At 35.3% G+C, this 20820-nt stretch overlaps 3 protein-coding genes across 3 annotated transcripts; 2 read left to right on the top strand and 1 right to left on the bottom strand.

Annotated features, from left to right (window-relative positions):
- The first annotated feature begins 451 nt into the window (after nucleotides 1–451).
- Nucleotides 452–790, top strand: LOC114302024 (uncharacterized). Its single transcript, XM_082918816.1, has one exon. The coding sequence runs from the start codon at nucleotides 452–454 to the stop codon at nucleotides 788–790; it is 339 nt and encodes a 112-aa protein (XP_082774942.1).
- Nucleotides 791–4699: 3909 nt separating this feature from the next.
- Nucleotides 4700–8600, top strand: LOC114290638 (uncharacterized). The gene has a single exon (XM_082892554.1). It carries the CDS (start codon nucleotides 5023–5025, stop codon nucleotides 8446–8448), a length of 3426 nt encoding a protein of 1141 aa, XP_082748680.1. The 5' UTR covers nucleotides 4700–5022; the 3' UTR covers nucleotides 8449–8600.
- A 5419-nt stretch (nucleotides 8601–14019) lies between these two features.
- LOC114302022 (V-type proton ATPase 16 kDa proteolipid subunit) lies at nucleotides 14020–20623 on the bottom strand. The gene is made up of 3 exons (XM_082892561.1): nucleotides 20385–20623; nucleotides 19546–19831; nucleotides 14020–14459 (listed from the first exon to the last, which is right to left on the bottom strand). The coding sequence occupies exons 1-3, from the start codon at nucleotides 20461–20463 to the stop codon at nucleotides 14327–14329; spliced, it is 498 nt and encodes a 165-aa protein (XP_082748687.1). The 5' UTR covers nucleotides 20464–20623; the 3' UTR covers nucleotides 14020–14326.
- Between the last annotated feature and the right edge of the window lie 197 nt (nucleotides 20624–20820).

Genomic DNA, 20820 nt, shown 5'->3' with positions numbered 1-20820 from the left:
GTTTAGCACGACTAATCACCCACAAACTGATGGACAATTCGAAAGAACAATCCAGACGTTGGAAGACATGCTACGTGTGTGCGTGTTGGACCTCAAAGGTAACTAGGATGAGCACCTACCTTTAGTGGAATTTGCCTATAACAATAACTACCAAGCAAGCATTGGCATGGCACCGCACGAAGCTTTGTATGGAAGGAGATGTCGATCACCTCTATGTTGGACGGAAGTTGGGGACATGAAATTGTTAGGCCTCGAGATCGTGCAAGTCATAAGTGAGAAAATCCAACTTATCCAACAGTGAATTCGCATTGCTCAGAGTCGCCAGAAAAGTTATGCAAATACTCGGAGACCAAACTTGGAATTTCAAGTAGGGGATCGTGTGTTCCTCAAAATCTCACCAACAAGAGGAGTGATCTGATTTGGAAAGCGAGGAAAATTAAACCCACGTTACATGGGGCCATTCGAGATACTAGAAATGATTGGTCCTGTAGCCTATCGCCTTGCACTACCACCTGAACTGTCCAATGTCCATAATGTGTTTCATGTTTCAATGCTTCGGCGGTTCCTTCGAGATCCAGAGCACGTTGTTGATTATGAGGATCTAGAAGTTCAAGAGGATCTCTCTTATGAAAAGCAACCAGTGCAGATTCTCGATCGTCGTGATCAAGTTCTCCGAAACAAGACCATATCATTGGTAAAGGTCTTATGGCGAAATCATCGTATCGAAAAAGCTACGTGGGAAACAGAAAGTCAAATGCGAGCCAAATATCCACACCTCTTCGAAAATTAAGGTACGCCAAGTTTGGGGACAAACTTCTATTTAGGAGGGAAGAAATGTGACACCCTGAACGTTTAATTAAATATCACATAAATACTTATAGTTATATATAATTGTGAATGTATGTGATAATATATTATTAAATAAATAATAATAAATACATAATCTAATTTGGCATTGGATTATTAAATATGAGATTAATTAGAGATTATTATTTGGGGCCAAATTAACAGAAATATGGAGTTATAATACTAGTTGGGTCAAATTAGAATTAAAGATAATAAATAAATAAATATAAAAGTAAGAGTAAATAAATAATAATATTGATAACAATAATAATAATAGTGGGTATGGTAGTAAAATAAATAATTAATTTTCTGTTGGTATACGATAAAGTATAATTTAATTAGGGATTAATTTATTTATATAGTTATGCTAGGAAACTGGGCCAAAGTATAATTATCTTAAATATTTATTAAGATAACTATAAATCTATGTTAGTAATGAGCAAATCTAGGTGAGTTATGAAACAAATCTGTGGGATGATTCGGGTTGGCCACGTGTTGGCCAGTTAAAGGTTATAAAGGTTTTACCTCCCTATATGGAGGAGGCGTCCGGATCCTCTAGGGTGATTTCCTGAAGTGATCCTCTAGAGTGATAATTTATGATGCAACACGTGTCCAATTAATGAAATCAATGGTTGAGATGTTCCCTCTCCAAAACGACGTCGTTTTGGTTTTGATTTTTTTTTTTTTTTTGGGCAGATCGGGAAGGAGGAAGGAATGGGTTAGAGAGAGAATCTCCTTCTTCTCTCTAGAACCAGACCCAGATCTCACAATTTCCAGCAGATGAATTACACAATTTCGAAACTGAAGAACCAGACCCAGATCTCACTTTGGGCTTCAAACTCTGTTGTTGGTCATTTGGGTCTTCATCAGACAGTGAAGTGTGATAGCTTTAACAGAGGGAATTCATTTGGGTCTTCACGAGTTCGAATTTTTATTTCAATTTTAAGTTTCGAAATTGATCTTCATTTTTTTGCTATGTTGGGTTCATGTGGTTTCTCAGCAAATCCATCCTATTTCATTTTTCAATTTGTTTTTTATTTTTTATTTTTTGGGTGAATAATGAGTTTGAATTTTTATTTCAATTTTTGAAGCAAACTCTGCAAAAAAATTGCAGAGAAAAGATGGAGGAGCTTCGAAATCGATCTTCGTTTTTTTTGCTATGTTAGTTTAATGGGTTTGATCATCTTTGTAAAATCTCTATATGTCCTTGAAACAAACTCTGCAAAAAAAATTGCAGAGAAAAGATGGAGGAGCTTTGAAATCGATCTTCATTTTTTTCGCTATGTTAGTTTAATGGGTTTGATCATCTTTGTCCAATCTCTATATGTCCTTGAAGCAAACACTGCAAAAAAATTGCAGAGAAAAGATGGAGAAGATTGATTCCACTCTATATGTCCTTGAAGCAAACACTGCAAAAAAATTGCAGAGCAAAGATGGAGAAGATTGATTCCATGGTTCTAGAGAGAAGGAGGAGATTCTCTCTCTAACCCATTCCTTCCTCCTTCCCGATCTGCCAAAAAAAAAAAAAAAAAAAATCAAAACCAAAACGACGTCGTTTTGGAGAGGGAACATCTCAACCATTGATTTCATTAATTAGACACGTGTTGCATCATAAATTATCACTCTAGAGGATCACTTCAGGGAATCACCCTAGAGGATCCGGACGCATGGAGGAGTGGGTCAACTTGTGAAAAGAAAACGAAGAAAGGGAAAAAAAAAAAGAAGAGATGCACATAAGTACTGAAAGTAAGAAATTTATAGTAGAAAGGTTGTGATAATGGAGTAAGACTAAGGGTTAATATTAAGGTGAGTTATATTATACCTTGAGTCACCATAATATATTTTTCGTATGTTTTGACTTACTATATTTATTTTATACAAGTTATATTTTATAAGTTATATTGATTCAAGTTATGTTTTAAAAATATTTCAGTTACGTGGATTAATTTCTAAACTCTATTTGTTTAAATGAAATCCATGGATATGTTTGTTTAAATTTTAAAAAATATTTGACTATGATCTTATAAACAATTATGTATTGTAAGTACCACCACGGGAATCCCACACCTTGGTGGACTTAAATAATCATTGGTCTCTGTTTGGCCACTTTGTGGTCCTTTGTTTGTCATGGATCCATTGACCTCTGTTCTGATTGTCACTTTCGTGACCTCTGTTCTGTTCTGTACTGTGGTTATGGTTATTTATTTATATAATTTTCGAATTTCAGTTTATGTCACTTAAATGATTTATTTACTAAATTGAGTTATGTAAATGTTTTGACTTAATTAACTATCCATGGTTATTTTGTATTCCCTATCCTCTTGGCATAATATTTTTCACTCTGCTGTGTGCTTATAGCTGTTACCTTTTTAGGTGACGAGATGTAGGGGAAACCCATAACCTCACAAAATGGAACCCGCACGTGGATTGATGTTGAACCACTATTTTGTCTTTCTTTTCTTTTTTATATTTTTTGCTCCCTTTTGTTCTACTCGGAACTGGTCACTGAATAATAAAATAATAAAAGCCCTATAAATCTATTTTCTCTTGTTAAAATAATAAAATGAAATAATTTTCTGTTTAATTATTTTTATTTTCGTTTGTACAATTTAATTTGCTACAAATAGAATGAGTTAGTAAGTTGCGATTTCAACCCTGAACCCCTGGGTTTGGGTCATGACACTAATATCCCAAGCGGGGCCTCAAATATGTTTATGGCTATTTGGGAAGACCTATTTGAACTAAAATAATCAATAAAGACAAAATATATTAAAATAATTAATAAAATAAAATGTCACATCTAATTCATAATAATTTTTTTTCATAAATATAAAATCAATTACAAAAAATAAGCTAATTTTTCCAAATATTTTTTAGCCAAATTAAAATAATAATAAAAAATTCAAAAAACAAACTAAAATAGCCAACTTTTTAACGAGGCCTGAAATTGTGGAATGGGTCACAACTAGATTAGGCCTATTTTGACAATTGAGTTAAAACTAAAAAAGTTAACTTTTTGACATTTTTTTAATTTTTTTGAATCACATCATTCATTTTTTTTATACATTTAAAAAAAAAATTTAAAAATTATCTTTTAACCTACTTTACAAAATGGACCAAGCTCCTCGATTTTTAGAACAAAGTCTAAAACTAGAGCATATATAGGCACCGTTTGGGAAGAAGTTGGTTGGGTTTTTTTTGGCTATTTTAGCCACAAAAAATAAAATAGCCATAACAAACAAAACATCACATCCAATCCATAATCATTACACTCTTCTCTCATAAAAAAAATCAAAAAAGTCAAAAAGCCAAAAAGCCCTTCCCAAACCAAGCTTTTTAGCCCAGGCTAAAATAACCAAAAAAGTCAAAAAGCCAACCCATTTCCCAAACGGAGGCATAAAGGCCTTGTTTGAAAAGTTAGCTATTTTAATTAATTATTTGACTTTTTGTTTATTTTAAGCTTTGTTTGAGAATATATTATTTTAATAATTTGTTGACTTTTTAGTTACAATATGAGAAAAAAATAATATATTTAAAATGATTTTTTAATTTTTTTACGAAAAAATGTATAAAAAGTAATTTTTTTTTTTTTGATTTTTTGGTACAAACTTTTTAATTTTTTAGTAACTTTTAACTTTTAAACTAAAAGTGTTGGATGTCAAACGAGACCTTAATCTAATTAAAATAATTATATTTAAGAAGATAATTAATTTTTTAAATTTTTATAATTACTTTGATAATTATAAAACAAATTATAAATTAAATATGATATTTTATTTTATTAATTATTTTAATTTATGATTTCAACAAATTCTTTTTTTCAAACCCTAAATTCACAGTACCCCAATGATTCAAACCCATATGAGGTTAAAAAGTGCCAACCCATACCCAACCTCCCCCTAAGCCTCCTCTTTGCCCAAAAAAAGTCTTCTTTCAGAGGCTTCTGGGGGAAGAGGAAACACAAATAGTTAGAGAGAGAAAGTTAGAGTGAGAGTGTGTGAGAGTTTGTATGTGCTTGTTTTGGGAGAGTGTGGGTGGTTGGTGCAACCTCACTTATGGCCACCCCTCTGTCTTCCTCTGCCAACAATCGCAGGAGCTCACTGCTAAAATACGCTCCAACTGCGCACTCCCATAACCTCAACCCCTTCGCCCCAAAACAAAACTAGCAAACCTGCAATGCCACCAACACTTTCCATGGCGACGACTTCTATCCTGCTACTTGTGGTTATCTTAACCCACTTGCTATCCTGCGCCGCCCGGCCCAGCCCCGAAACCCTAGCCGAGATCGAAGCCCTGACTTCCTTCAAGCTCAACCTCCACGACCCTCTCGGCTCCCTCAACGGCTGGGACTCCTCCACGCCGTCAGCTCCCTGCGACTGGCGCGGTGTCGCTTGTTTCAACAGCCGAGTCAGCGAGCTCCGCCTCCCCCGCCTCCAGCTCGCCGGACCACTCTCAACCCAAATCGCTAACCTGCGCATGCTGCGCAAGCTAAGCCTCCGTTCCAATTTCTTCAACGGTACAATCCCATCTTCTCTCACCAAATGCACTCTCTTACACTCTGTTTTCTTGCAATACAACTCTTTCTCCGGCAACCTCCCGCCGGAGATCGTCAATCTCACCGGCCTCCAAATCCTCAGTCTTGCCCAAAACCAACTCTCCGGCGAAGTCCCCGGCGACCTCCCTAAAAGCCTTCGATTCCTCGATCTTTCCTCAAACTCGTTCTCCGGCGATATACCCAGAAACTTATCGACTCTATCAGAGCTCGAGCTAATCAATTTGTCGTACAACCAGTTCTCCGGCGAGATTCCGGCGAGCGTCGGTGCTCTCCAGAAGCTTCAGTACCTGTGGCTCGATTACAACCTTCTTCAAGGAACTTTGCCTTCGGCGATAGCTAACTGTTCATCGCTTGTACATTTCAGTAGTGAAGGAAATTCAATCGGCGGTGTGATTCCGGCGGCGATTGGAGCTCTTCCGGAGCTCCAAGTGATTTCTCTATCACACAACAATCTCTCTGGTTCGATCCCTTCTTCGATTTTCTGCAATGTTTCAGTTTATGCTCCGTCGATTCGAATCGTGCAACTGGGTTTTAATGGGTTCACGGACATTGTTGGGCCTGAGACAGCGACGTGTTTCAGTGTTATTCAGATTTTAGACATTCAACAGAATCAGATTCAAGGTGGGTTTTCTATGTGGCTGACGAATCTTTCAACTTTGACAAAGTTGGACGTTTCGGGTAACTCGTTTTCGGGTTCGATTCCTGCTTCGATTGGAAACTTACTGAGATTGGAGGAGTTAAAGATGGCGAATAATTCACTCAACGGTTTAGTTCCAGCTGAGATCGCAAAATGTAGCCTTCTTCGTGTTCTTGATCTCCAAGGAAACAACTTTACTGGTGAAATTCCTCTATTTTTGAGTGAGCTCAGAGGTTTGAAAACACTCACACTTGGTGCAAATCATTTCTCAGGCTCAGTTCCATCGACTTTCGGCAATCTCACCGGCCTCGAAACTTTGAATTTAGGGGATAATAACTTGACAGGAGACCTGCCGGCGGAGCTAATGCAATTGAGCAATCTGAGCACATTGAGCCTCAGCGGAAACAAGTTTTCGGGTCAAGTTCTGGCAAATATTGGGAATTTAAGGCAGCTATCGGTGCTGAATTTGAGCGGTAATGGGTTTTCGGGTACCATTCCGGTGAGTGTGGGGCGTCTTTACAAGCTAACCACTCTCGATTTGAGCAAGCAGAACCTTTCTGGTGAGTTGCCTTTTGATCTCGCGGGTTTGCCAAATCTGCAATACATTGCTCTGCAAGAGAACAAGTTATCTGGGGAAGTTCTTGAAGGTTTCAGTAGTTTGTCCAGTTTGAAATACTTAAATCTCTCTTCCAATGCCTTATCTGGTCTCATTCCTTCAACTTTTGGGTTTCTAAAATCACTACTCGTTCTCTCATTGTCCAACAATCACATCTCTGGTTTGATTCCACCGGAGCTTGGGAATTGTTCTAACCTTCAAGTTTTGAATCTTCGTTCTAATTCTTTCAGTGGTCCAATCCCAATGGACCTTTCTCGTCTCACCCATTTGAATGATCTTGATTTAGGTAGAAACAATTTAACAGGCGCAATCCCAGATCAAATGTCCAAATGCTCGGCACTGACTTCTCTTTTACTCGATTCAAATCATCTCTCAGGCCAAATACCAGACTCATTGTCCAATTTATCAAACCTCACAGTCCTCAATCTCTCTGCAAACAACCTGACCGGACCGATTCCAGCAAACATTTCACTCATCTCTAGCTTGGTCTACTTCAATGTATCCCAAAACAACCTCTCCGGCGAGATTCCAACAATGCTGGCTTCAAGATTCAACGATCCATCTGATTATGCAGGAAATCCGAACTTATGTGGGAAACCCTTAAGCACGAAATGCGAAGAGATGAGTAATAGGAAGAAGAAGAGGCTGATCATGTTTATTGCCATGGCTGTTAGTGGTGGTTTCCTCTTAGCACTGTGTTGTTGCTTCTACACTTACAGTCTCTTGCGGTGGCGCAAGAGGCTCAAAGAAAAGGCTGCCGGAGAGAAAAAGCGCAGCCCAGCAAGAGCAAGCTCAGCTGCAGCCAGCGGAGGTCGTGGAAGTGGCGATAATGGCGGTCCAAAGCTTGTTATGTTCAATAACAAGATCACTCTAGCCGAAACAACCGAAGCAACGAGACAATTCGATGAAGAGAACGTTCTAAGCAGGACTCGATATGGGTTAGTCTTCAAAGCCTGTTACAGTGATGGAATGGTGCTTTCGATTCGGAGACTCCCTGATGGATCGCTAGACGAAAACATGTTCAGAAAAGAAGCCGAATCGCTCGGGAGAGTGAAGCACAGAAACCTCACAGTCCTCCGTGGGTACTTCGCCGGACCACCAGACCTCAGACTCTTAGTCTACGACTATATGCCTAACGGAAACCTAGCCACATTGCTTCAAGAAGCTTCTCACCAAGACGGGCATGTATTGAATTGGCCAATGCGCCACCTAATAGCCCTCGGAATCGCCCGCGGCCTCGCCTTCCTCCACTCCACCGCCATGGTTCATGGCGATGTCAAGCCTCAGAACGTCCTATTCGACGCCGATTTTGAAGCTCACCTCGCTGATTTCGGCCTAGACAAGCTCATAACAACTTCAGCTACTCCAGAGCCTTCATCTTCAACTTCATTAGTTGGGACTTTGGGATATGTATCCCCCGAAGCGACTCTCACTGGAGTGGCCACTAAGGAATCAGATGTTTACAGTTTTGGAATTGTGTTGCTCGAGTTATTGACGGGGAAGCGGCCGGTGATGTTTACGCAGCAAGACGAAGACATAGTAAAGTGGGTGAAGAAGCAATTGCAGAGAGGGCAAATCTCGGAGCTGCTCGAGCCGGGTTTGCTGGAGCTGGACCCGGAATCGTCTGAGTGGGAAGAGTTCTTGCTCGGTGTTAAAGTCGGGTTGCTGTGTACTGCACCCGACCCGCTTGACCGACCCACCATGGCCGATATCGTTTTCATGCTCGAAGGCTGCCGGGTCGGACCAGATATTCCGTCATCCGCCGATCCCACCTCCCAACCATCGCCGGCATGAAGAGAGAGGACAAAAAAACCCAATCTTTAATTTCTTTTAAATTTTTTGTTCTTTTTTTTTTTTATTTTTTTTATTTTTGATTTAATGAAAGTGTAACAATGGTTGGCTAGTTTTGTTTTGGATTGGAATTTTTAATTGGGTTTTGTTTGTTAGTTGGTTTGTAAAAACGCCGTGCCGTGCCGTCCGGGAGGGATTGTGTGGAGCCAGGAGTAGTCTAGCTTTTGCTCTACAATGAGTGAGAGAGTGAAAGTGAGTGAGTAATAAATATTTTAATTTTTGTCTTTTGTTTTTGTTTTTGTTTTTTTGTTTTTTCAGTCAACGACAACATCTGAGCAGTTATTAAGGGGGAGAGAGAGAGAGGGGGAGAGAGAGGTCCACAAGTTTTTGGCGCCAAGGACGGGAGGAGTACACTGGTCACCACTGGGTTCCATCACGTGGCTTTTAAATAGGTCTCTGTTTGGGTTTTGGGCTCTCTCTCTCTCTCTCACAAAATGTAGCCGTTTAAGTGTTGGGGTCAGTGAGAACAAGACTGACAAGATGAAGCCACCCAGAATTACAAAAAATTAATTAATTTTGTTTTTGTTTCTATTAAAGAGGTAGTAAGGCTCGTGACTATAGGGTCTTTTGGAAAAAAGGTAAAATGTTAGTTTTTAATTTTTTATTCATTTTAGGTCAAATTATTTTTTATATTTTTTATTCATAAAAAAATAAAATAGATTAAAAAAAATTTAAAAGTTAATTTTTCACTAATTTTTTAAAACACTCTTATATGTTCGGAAAAAATGTTATAAATCTTAAATAATTTAATAAATTTTTTACATAGGTGTGAAATTTATACAAATTTACATGTGTATAGATTCCATACTACTCATGTTAAAGGTTTGATAAAAAATTTAGTAAATTATTTAAAATTCCTATCACTTTTGATTAATCTATTTGGTGTATGATAAAGGACTAACCAAATATGGACTATTTTGGAAAGATTTTTAAATTTTTAACTCATTTTAAATCAAGTCATTTTGTATATTTTTTTTATATATTTTTCAAAAAAATTTAATTTTAATTATTTTTTCAAAATAATCCTATGGCAAGCTGCCACGTCACCCCTTCGTGATGTCGGCCGGTTGTTTTTGGCCGAGCATGTATTTATCTACCTAAGTGGAGTTTCAATTTTTCATTGACTGCGAGATTTCACTGCTTTAAATAGAGAAGTGGTGAGTGAATATAAAAATTAAAAAAATATTATTATGTAAATAATTTTTTAACAAATTTTTTTTTTACAATATGATGCGGTTGTATTTAAAAGGAGACATTTCAAATGATGAGAACAATTTATTTGACATTTTTATAGTAAGTATATTTTAAAAAAATCGCTTTGTATAGCATTACTCAAATAGTTTTTCCCAATATGTTTGCCTTTTATCTCAATACACTCGTGACTATAATTTGAATTTTGATGCATAATTCAATAATTGCCAGCGTTTAGAGACTAGAAATAGAGAGATTTAAGATATAATCGTGTGCCCAATGTATACAATTTAAAAAAATTATATAGCTCCCAATAGAAGAATCAAAAATAAAAAATACATATAACCTCCGTTTGAGAAGTGAGTTGGCTTTTTAATTTTTTAGCTATTTTAACCTGGACTAAAAAGCTTGATTGAGGAAGGATTTTTTGACTTTTTTCATGAGAAAAGAGTGCAATGATTATGGATTGAATGTGATGTTTTGTTTGTTGTAACTAAAATAACCTATTTTATTTTTTGTAAATAAAATAGTCAAAAAAAACTTGAAAACTTTCTTCCCAAAACGGTGCCTGAACAAAATGAAACTCACAGGATCAAGCCGACCAGGAGAGGGGAAAGTGAAAAAGAAAATTTTTGAATTGGGTGACCCACACCAATCTCAATAACAATTTTTTGTTTTTGTTTTTTTTCGCAACTCTTTGTGGGTTCATGACTAGACCCCTACCCCTACCCCTACATTGAAATGGATTGCAATAATAATATATGTATTTTGTCATCTAATTTACATTTTGTGAGTAGACCCCAAACACAAACCTTCCTTCCCTCTCTCTTTTTTTTTGTGTTGTTAGTTTGTAAACAAATGAGCATAGCCACCACTGTTGTGATTCGTAATAGCTCTTCTTTTTGCTGGATTATTGGGGTGTTTATTGCGCACACGCAACGAGATTCTCCGAAAAAAGCCAAAGAATGCAAAAAAATAAAAACTACACAGGAATCAAAGAGGTGTGCAAAAATAAAATAAAAATGTATTGGGCAGACTTACCTCGAGCATCGTTCAAAAGACGACAAAATCTGAAGCAGTGACCGTTAAAAGAGTCCTCTCTCTTGTGGGTTTTTTGTATTATTCAATTCGACAATAATTTCGAATATTAATTTTTGATATTTTAATACAGCATTACTGATATGATAATGAGTAAAAAAAAATAAAAATAAAAACAAATCAAAACCAAAACAGTAGAACCTATTGTCAATTCATTAGAGTTAATTTTAAAATTCAAAAATTAAAGCTCTAAAATATTTTCTTATTTAATTTCAGAATTCCATTCTATACCACTTGCTAATTTATTTATTAATTCATTTCAGATCACACAGTCACACTGCACTAAAATACAAATATATATTACAATAAATATTTGATTTTGTTGGTATAGATATTGAACTTTCACCTCGAAAGCTTTCGATAAACCCAACTCTTTTTTTTTAAAAAAAAAATTTAAAGAAATTACAAACAAAAAAAAAAAAACTTAAGATTTGACCATTCTAATAAATTAAAATTAAATTTTTTAATTTTATCTATTTAATAAATTTTTTATTTATTTTCAATTTAAATTATTTACTTATTTTCGTTAAGTAAAAAAAAAAGAAGACATTTTAATTATTAAACTCAATGAAAAATGATATTTTAAACATTTTATACTTAACAAAAATAGAAAAATAATTTAAATTAAAAGCAAATCAAAATATTAAAATTTAAATTTACAAAATTAAAAACTCAAGATATTTTGTTACAAATCTCAAATTTTAAATTTATTTATTTATTTATTTGTCTCTAAAAATATTAAAAAACTGATAACAAAAACATTAAACTGTTTTTCGAAATTTGGGGAAGCAAAAAAAGAAAAAAAAAAACAAACGCATTATTTATTTTCAAAAGCGAGCTAATGTGTTTGATCACTAGGCCACACCTCTAATAACTCATCAAACGTGTTACTACAGGGTCTAAGGCCTTGTTTGGGAAGTGTAGATTTTAATTAAAAAAATCACACAACTCATACCAAAAAATTAAAATATCCTTCACATTCATTGTACAAAAAACTTTTTGTATTGTCATTTCATAAAAAATAAAAAAGTTTTTCCCAAACTTTTTTTTTCCACAGTACATTTTAACAAAAAAACCAAAAAACCACTTACCAAACAGGCCCAAAGAAAATAAAACCCCCTAAATTATTCACTTACTTTCAAAAATAAATTTTCATCAAATGATTGCCCTACAGCTGGCCTCTTTAACCACTTCCATATGATTAAAAACTATCTTCTAACTTTTAATCCATTTTTGGGTCACACTATCTCTCACTTTTTTTACACATATTTTTACAAAAAAAGCTAAAAAAAAAGCCAAAAAGTCAACTTTTAACTATCTTTCCAAAACAACCCTAACTCTAACTCATCCAATGCGTTTTTATCTTTTAAGTTTAATTTTTTATCTGAAACATAAGTTATCATATAAATTTTAGTGTTTTTATTTTTGCTTTTAAACAAAAACAAAAACATGTTACATAAATCAAACATTATCAAAGGACCCAAAGTTACACTTATATATACAGTCCAATGACCCTAGTAACAGCTAAGAGACTGTGGAGCCCATTGTCTTCTTATAACATGCATAGTGCTTCTACTTGTATACAAACCAATCATAAAATTAGATACAATCATCTTTCATAGGTAATTTGAGAGAATCCAAAAAAAAATAAAACCCACCTATGTAAAAAAATAAAACCCACCTATGTAAAAAAATTATGTCTGATTTTGTAATCAATTTGTGCTGCTAACCTTTTTCTAATATCCGTGGGCTAAAAAAATTAGAGGTGGCGCTTGCAGTGAATTCAGACTTTCCTGTAGACTGTACCAAAAGGCTACACAGTTTGCCCTCTTATCTATATGCATTATTCTAAGGTCTCACTTAATTTATTTACGATGCCCTTGTACTGTATATCCCCTAATTGCAAGCCACAAAACCCAACTAAAAAAAGCCAACCTACTATACATAGTTGCAACCTGACCAGATCCAGCAATTGGGCTGATCTGCTTGCACCTCACAACCAGTTTGGATCCTATCCACCTCGTTTACTATGATTTATTGTAAACTAAAACTAATAATCAGGCTTCGTTTGGGAACATGCTAATTTAGTAACTTTTTGGCTATTTGGCTAAAAAGATAGGTAAAAAAAACTTGTATGTTTGGGATGATTTTTGACTAATTACGAAAAGATGTGCAAAAAGTAGAGAGAAAAGAGAATCTTTGACTTTTTGGTATGGGTTGTTGGTTTTTTGGCTAATTTAGTAACTTTTTGGCTAATTGGCTAAAATAGCCTCTTGCCAAACGAGGCCTCAAACAACAAACGCTAAAACATACTTTCCAACAAAGGCTAAATTAGTTTTGCATCATTAGCTGTAAATAAAAGTAACACTAAATGCTCTGAACACAAATTCCTAGCATAAATATAAATATTAAAAAAAAAAAAAAAACAAAACTTATAGGAAACCTAAATAAGCACCAAACACCCTATTGTCACCCTCAATAACATTTTTGCCGTGGAAATCACTTTGATATGATTTTGTGAAAAGTTAATGACATCTTTGGACTTGTCAGGCTAAGTCACATCTCCCCTTCCCTTCATTATACATAAACTATTACACAATGTTTAGATGGAAGTGAAGAATGGAAGTTTAGGTCGAATGGGAAATAAAGGAAAATTTTCCTATTGCTTCAATAATAAAAGAGAGGGAAAAGGAAGGGCTAAGAAGGCGGGTAGCGTTGTTTGGGGAAAGAAGGGATGAGAAAAGGGAGGATAAAATTGGTACATCAGAAACTCCTCTTCCAAAATTAAGGCCAAGTTTGGCATCTACTAAATAATACAAAAAATCAAAAAGTTACTATCCTATTTAAGTCACATCATCTTATTTAAATCACATCACCTCTCTAACACATCACATCAAACCCAACCCAAACCCAACCCATATAAGCCAATAAGTCAAAAAGTGCACTTTTTTAGAACATCTCAAACCAACCCTAATAGCATTGGTAAACAACGAAAGCAACCATCGAGGTTTGATCACTAAAAAGAAAAAGGAGACCAGTAATTGAAACAAATTTGTGGTATCCAGAGCTGCTTGGCGAAACCTTGCATGGAGTGTCTACTGGTTAACATGCAATTATCTATCATAAAGCAACATAATTTGTCTACTACAAGCCGTATGAGTGGCAACTTCCATGTCCAATTCTTTCACCATCACTGATGCATAAATTAAGAATTTGAAATTGAAATTGAGAAAAAGCTGTACTTAAAATAACACTCCTACATGTACACGAACTAGTATCACAAGACGAATAGTATGCTCCTTGGAACTTATGTAAAATACAAAGATGCAAACGTAAGAAACAAGCTTCACAAAGCCTTATTTCCCAGAGGAAATTGTCACCAATATTACAATCAAGCACAGAATTACTTAATGATGTGAAGAAGAAATTGCATGCATCACAATAATAAGAGATTGCAACTTCCAAACTAGCCTCACTAACCTGATAATAAGGTGATGCAAACGAACTGTAAGAAGAGCGAGGACACCATTCTCTAATCTGCTCTTGATTGGCCAGCACGAGAAGAGAGGATAATGCCAACAATAAGGCCATACAACGCCAATGCCTCCGCGAAGATGAGAATGAGAATAATTCCAACAAAAAGCTTAGGCTGTTGTGCATTAGCTCTGCAGTGATAGTCAAATATCAGGAAGGAAATTTTTATTAGATCTATCTGACATTTATACAGCTACTACTCTATTCCACAAAAATATCAATGGATCCAAAGCCATGAGCTGATTGCCTAAAGAAATTTCAACAAATGAATGTAAAGATTTGATATCAAATACAAATATCCTTATGGAAAATGCTATTCCACCAGATTTTTTATAAAGAATATTGCACCAGAATGATGTGGCAGCGTTATTTCTGTAATTAAAGGCAACTCAACGGTCTATTTGTTCCGAAGTGATCAGCTCAAAACCCAGCAATGTCATTATGTTTAAGTTTTTTATGTGTGGATCACTACTCTATGCTTATATACAGCACCAAGTAGAAAACAGTGAAATTATCAGCAATAGGAGCATGGACCATTCAGCAATATGACATTAAGCTCTAGCATCCATGGATGGAAGTGCAATGAGGAACTGGAACAACTCCTTAAAGACCAAGTTCACGTGGATAGAAGTAGATTTTATAACCATCCTAAAGAAGAAGAGGAGGAGGAAGAAGAAGAAAATCTATTTTCAATTTCGGTTAAAGCAAAGATCAAACACTAGACAAGGATTAGATGTGCCCTCAAAAAGGGTATGCTCATCATATCATAATTCATGAGAACATGGGCACTGCACTTTATTATTGCGCATTAAAAACATCCCAGACCAAATTTGTCATCCCCAAGTCACTTAGAATCTTATTTTAGCCATCTAACCAAGCCAAACCAAACCAAGCCTTAAGTCTCATCAAATGGGGTCAGTTGCATGAATCCTTCTTCTCCACTCGACTCTATCCAAAGCCATTTCGTTAGTCAAATTAAAGAGATTCATATCTCTATTTACTACACTAGTCCACGTCAATCTAAGTCTACCCCTTCTCCTAACACTACCATTTATCGTCATTGTATCGCAACTCTTCACTACTGCCACTGTTGGTTTCCGTTATATATGACCAAACCATCTCAATCTATTCTCTCTCAACTTATCTTCTATCGATACTACTCCTACCCATTCTCGAATATACTCATTCCTAACACTGTCTTTTCTAATTTTGCCACACATCCACCTTAGTATCATCATCTCAGTAACACTCATCTTATCTACATATTGTTTCTTAGTTGCCCAACATTCCGTCCCATACAACATCGCTGGTCTAATAGTCGTTCTATAAAACTTCCCTTTTAGTCTAATGGGTACTCGTTTATTGCATAGTACTCCAAACGCACTCCTCCATTTAAGCCACCTCGCCTTAATTCTGTGGACCACATCCGCTCTAATCTCCCTAGTCGTTGTGATAATCGATCCTAAATAACGAAAATGTTCACTCTTAAGTAATTCTTAGTTCTCAATCTTCACTTCTCCTCTGCTTCCATTGTAACTGTTACTTAAATTACACTTCATATACTGTGTCTTAGTTTTGCTTATCCTAAATCCTTTAGATTTAAGTGCTTTTCTCCAAATCTCCAACTTAGTGCTAACTCATTTTTTAGTCTTATTCACTAACATGACATCATCTGCAAAAAGCATACACCATGAAACATCATCTTGAATATTGCTCGTCAACTCATCCATAACTAAAGCGAAAAAATAAGGACTTAAGGTTAGTCCTTGATGTAACCCTACAGTAATTGAAAATTCACTCGTCTCTTCAGCAGGCAATCTAATAGTGGTCACCACACCTTTATACATATCCCTAATCACATCAATGTAAGTTTTTGATAACACCAACCAGATTATATCCCGAAATACTCTATCATATGCTTTCTCAAAATCGATAAAAACCATATGAATATCTCTTTTCTCCGTTTTTAGTTGTGGTTATTTGTTATGACCTGACATCATTACATACATCCAGACCCAATGACTGTTAGTGGACAAGAACACATTTCTTAATGACCACGGAAAAAAAAAAAAGAAGCTAGACAAGAGTTGTTGCATCTCAGTAATGAAGCAGAAGATATAGACTTTCAACTAGGCAAATAAATTAACAAGCAACACCTATAAAATCTGCACACAAGGTTTTAAAAAGAGGCCACAACCGTTATGTAACGGTTGTGGTGGTTACCGCTAGTCGTTACGACTGCTATAGCGGTATAATAGAAATTCACGACCGTAACAGCCACTACCGTTACGTAAAGGCTGTAGCAACCGTTACATTGCTGCTATAGCATCGGCCGCTACAACACCGTTACGGCCATTACAACCGTTACACTTCTATATATAATTTTTTATAAATTTTGTAGATATTGCTATTTTCTCTTTTTATTTTCTAGTTATATAGAATTTAAGAAAAAATGTTATCTATACATATTTTGAATGTCCAATCTTCAAGTTCTACAAGATTTCATTACTTTTTTATTTAATTATATTTGAATATGAACTTAATCTATTTCTCTTATGTAAATTTATTGAACAAAATTTAGATTTCATGTTATATATTTTTACATTATTATGTTGACATTTTGTATTTTGAACTTCTATTTATGAGACTATTGTTTTTAATATTCATTTTTTTTTCTTAACAAATCAGAAAATTATCCATAATTATAACTAGTAAAGTAAAGAAAATTAAATAAATTCAACAATAGGATAATTCTCCATAGCAACTTAAAACTATATATAAAAATTAGTATATATATTGGATCATGTTTTAAAACTAAAAAAAAATACTAAAAATCATTTTGAGCCTCACTAAATGTGATTATGAAATAAAAACATGCATATCGGTATGCTCGCTTAAAGTTGTGTGAAGAATTAAAAAATTCACAGTTTCGGTTGCCGCCACCACTATGCTACAACTGTTACACCCCGCAACCGTGTCCGCGTTACCGCTATCGTTACAGTAACTGCCATCGTTATTTAAAATCTTGTCTGCACGTGAAAGTCAAAAAATGAAAACTAAATCACAGAAAACGGAACCAGTTCTGAATTGTGTTACAGAGTTGGCATAATGCCAATGTGCAAAGAGGATAGTCTTTACAAGTTGCCCAAATGCTAACCTAGGTTCAAATAGTTGCACCGACCAAAATTTAAAAACATCGTGATTGCCGGCTGAATGCCACATTTTAAAATAGGGTAAATTACAAATACACACCCTGAGGTTTGCTTAAAATATGATTTGCCCCCTGCGGTTTTGAAAATTATATCATACTCCTTGAAATTTTTAATTTCATAACAAATGACCCCTTTTATTAATAAATCATAGAGTCAATTAACAGTTTTAAATGATGTCAGAAATTTATTTCAATTAATAATTTAGGTAATTTTATTATTGTATTAGAGAGCAGTTAGGAATTTCATTTTTTAAGTTAATTTTGCTAAATAATTTTTTTTGAAAAGGGTGCATTTGTAATTTTCTAAAATATAGGGGGTAATTTATATTTTAAGCAAACCTCAAGGAGTGTGTTTGTAATTTACTCTTTAAAATATCATCATTATGCAACTCAAATAAGGTTTATAAAAAAGAAAAAGAAAAAAAAGCCTTGCTTTAAGTTCAGGCAAAAAAAGATTTAGACTGAATAAAGACATTTAAGTCCACCAGAAGGAGGTGTCCTGGTAGTAAAGGCTTGTTCCCATGTAGTTTTATGGACAGGACGACTTAGGGTTCAAGTCTCACCTACGGTTGCGAAGGAACGCAAGACTCATATCGATTCTCGGTGGGATTGAGGTTGGGCATTGGGCTAACTCAACTTGAGGGACTGTCTACAGATCACCCACATCAGCAGGACATTTAGGCTTGTCCTATCTAGCTTTTTAACGTGTAGGAGCTACTACGGTCATACTTGGGGAGAGTTGTCATGTTCAGGTTGCCCTCTTGTCCACCCTTTTTTACAGGAGGGAAGGAAGGATGGTCCATTTGAGAAAATTATGGGTCTCAATATAGCTGAATGAGGAAAAATACTTATCTGAGTAGCTTAATCAAGCCTACTTGCTAACACCCACAACCAAATGAACTAACAAAATAAAATTAACTTGAAAGTAATATAGAGAAATAAATGCACTAGATTTAACTCCTAAAATACAATGCTAAAAAAGGAAAAAGACCTCTCTATCAGGAGAGTTATTGAGATTAAAAAAAATATAGACAAAAATTAAACCCAATGAGAAAGGCTATACACTACGCTTTTGGACCAAAGTTCCATAACATTGCCATTGCCAAAACCTTATGACTGCACCATTATAATAAATTGAAAGTTCTCAGTATTGGCCTCTATTGCTTCACATATGCGCCTTAGCTAGAATGCATTCCCCAAAATTAATGGAACTTATGCCAATCCTTCCTTAAATAAAATATGATCAAATTACATGGATAGAGAAAAAAAAAAAAATAAATAAAATAAATAAAACTATAATTCCAAAAGATCACCTCAAGGTCAAGGAAACTAAAGTCAGCATGGGTGCATCATTAAACTTTTTACTGCAAACTTCCTATGAATAATTTTTTTTTTATGATAAATAATATAGAAAAAATATCAAAGAACTCATTCACATGACATAATTTTATCAATTTTCTACAAAGAATCTATCAATATCCCCGGTTCCAAAAAAATGCATTCTTGATCCAATGAAGATAACACAAACCTAAAGCATCTAAATCAAATACATTAACTACCACATTAAATAAACATATGTGCTGTATCCTGTCCTCTTACGGGTAGATACAGAAACTGCATCATATTTAGTCCATTGAAAATGTAAACCAACAGCTAGAGTACTAAAAATAATGATTGTTCAAATCATGTGCACAATAAAAGTTACTCCTACAACTGCTTAGGTGTGGTGCGGTGCCGAGCCATCACTTGTGGTTTCAATTCCCTATTAGGATGCCACTTCTAGATTATATGCTACATCAAATATCCCCATCCATATAACATAATGCAATGGCTTTAAGAGCATATGTCAACAAACAGCTTCGCCAAATACCATGGACACAACTCCTTTTTAATTTCATTTTTCCACCAGAAATGCACCACATTCAACTATAATTTAAAATAAAAAATCCAAACAATAAAACCCCTACAAAGTATTGAAGGAAGATAGATAGAAGTCGAGAGAGTACCTAACACCAGCATCTCCAACAATACCAATAGCCATTCCGGCTGAAAGCCCCGCTAGGCCGCAAGCTAGACCAGATGAGAGGTGCGCATATCCATCAAAGAGGTAATACGACTTGGCCTTCGGGTTAATACCTGTACTAATGATCACAGCAATAATCAGACCATAAATACCCAACACACCAGCCATAACAACGGGCACAATCGACTTCATCACAAGCTCTGGTCTCATTACACCCATTGATGCCACGCCCACACCGCTCTTTGCAGTTCCATAGGCAGCACCCATACCTGGAACAAACATGAAGTCAAATTCTAACCGTTTGTTCCTTTTTTTTGTTTTTTTGTTTTTTTTTTTTTAAATTTTAAAATTGCACAAAGAACTTGTTTGGTTATGTTTTTTAGTTTTTTTTTTTTTTTTTTCCTTACTGAAAACTGTCACAAAATTTGGGGCCAAAAGTGAATGCAAAAATTTGTCCTTTCACTTGTTTTGGAACACATAAGACCTTGCAACCTTCAAACTCTTTTGGCAGAAAAACAAAGTTCTCTGTCTTTGTTTCCTGAACCTTCAAACTCGATTTCATCTTTCTGTTTTTTGTTATAATTACAACACTTTGGTGCCCAACATGTTACTGTGTCCACAAAATAAAGCCAAAATCATTCATGATTTCTGAAGTTTGTTTCTTTTTTTAAAAAAAAATAAAAAAAAGTAAAACTAGCAACATTACCAAAAGCAACACATACAATTTTAATATTTTTCCTGAACTTTCTAGGGAACCAAACGTAGAGTAGAAAGAATTCAACAAGAAGACAATTAGGGTTAGGATTGGGGGGTATTGCTCACAGGAGAAAACGAGGGCAGCAGCGGCGCCGAGGAAGCCGAAAAACGGAGCAGTTTCATCTCCGCTGAACGTCGATGCCATTAGATTTCCTCTCTTCTTCTTATCTAAATTATAATTCAACAATAACCAGTCCTTAGATCGGCGTGTTCGTCGCGAGAAGAGAATTAAAAATGGATTTGGAGCTCTGTTTATTATATGTGGATCACATGTTTCACGCAGGGAGGAACTTTCGTGCAAGCTCGCATTGGACAGTAGTACGTTTATGTGGGCCTTTTTGGGACACCGACCCATCCAAATGCTATTACATTTTTAGGGCTTTTGTCGAGAAAGTGAAGAGTTAAATGGGCCGCAATCGAAAGTACTGCTCTTGTGACTCCTAACCTTAATGCCTTCATAAAGATGGGTTTGGGTTGGGAATAGAATCGGCTTCTTTCTGGT

This window comes from Camellia sinensis, chromosome 1 (genome assembly GCF_055761805.1).
Source record: "Camellia sinensis isolate YWXY chromosome 1, ASM5576180v1, whole genome shotgun sequence".
Taxonomy (NCBI): domain Eukaryota; kingdom Viridiplantae; phylum Streptophyta; class Magnoliopsida; order Ericales; family Theaceae; genus Camellia; species Camellia sinensis.
Note: the sequence above shows the minus strand (reverse complement) of the source record. Positions and strands in the feature narration are given on the sequence as shown.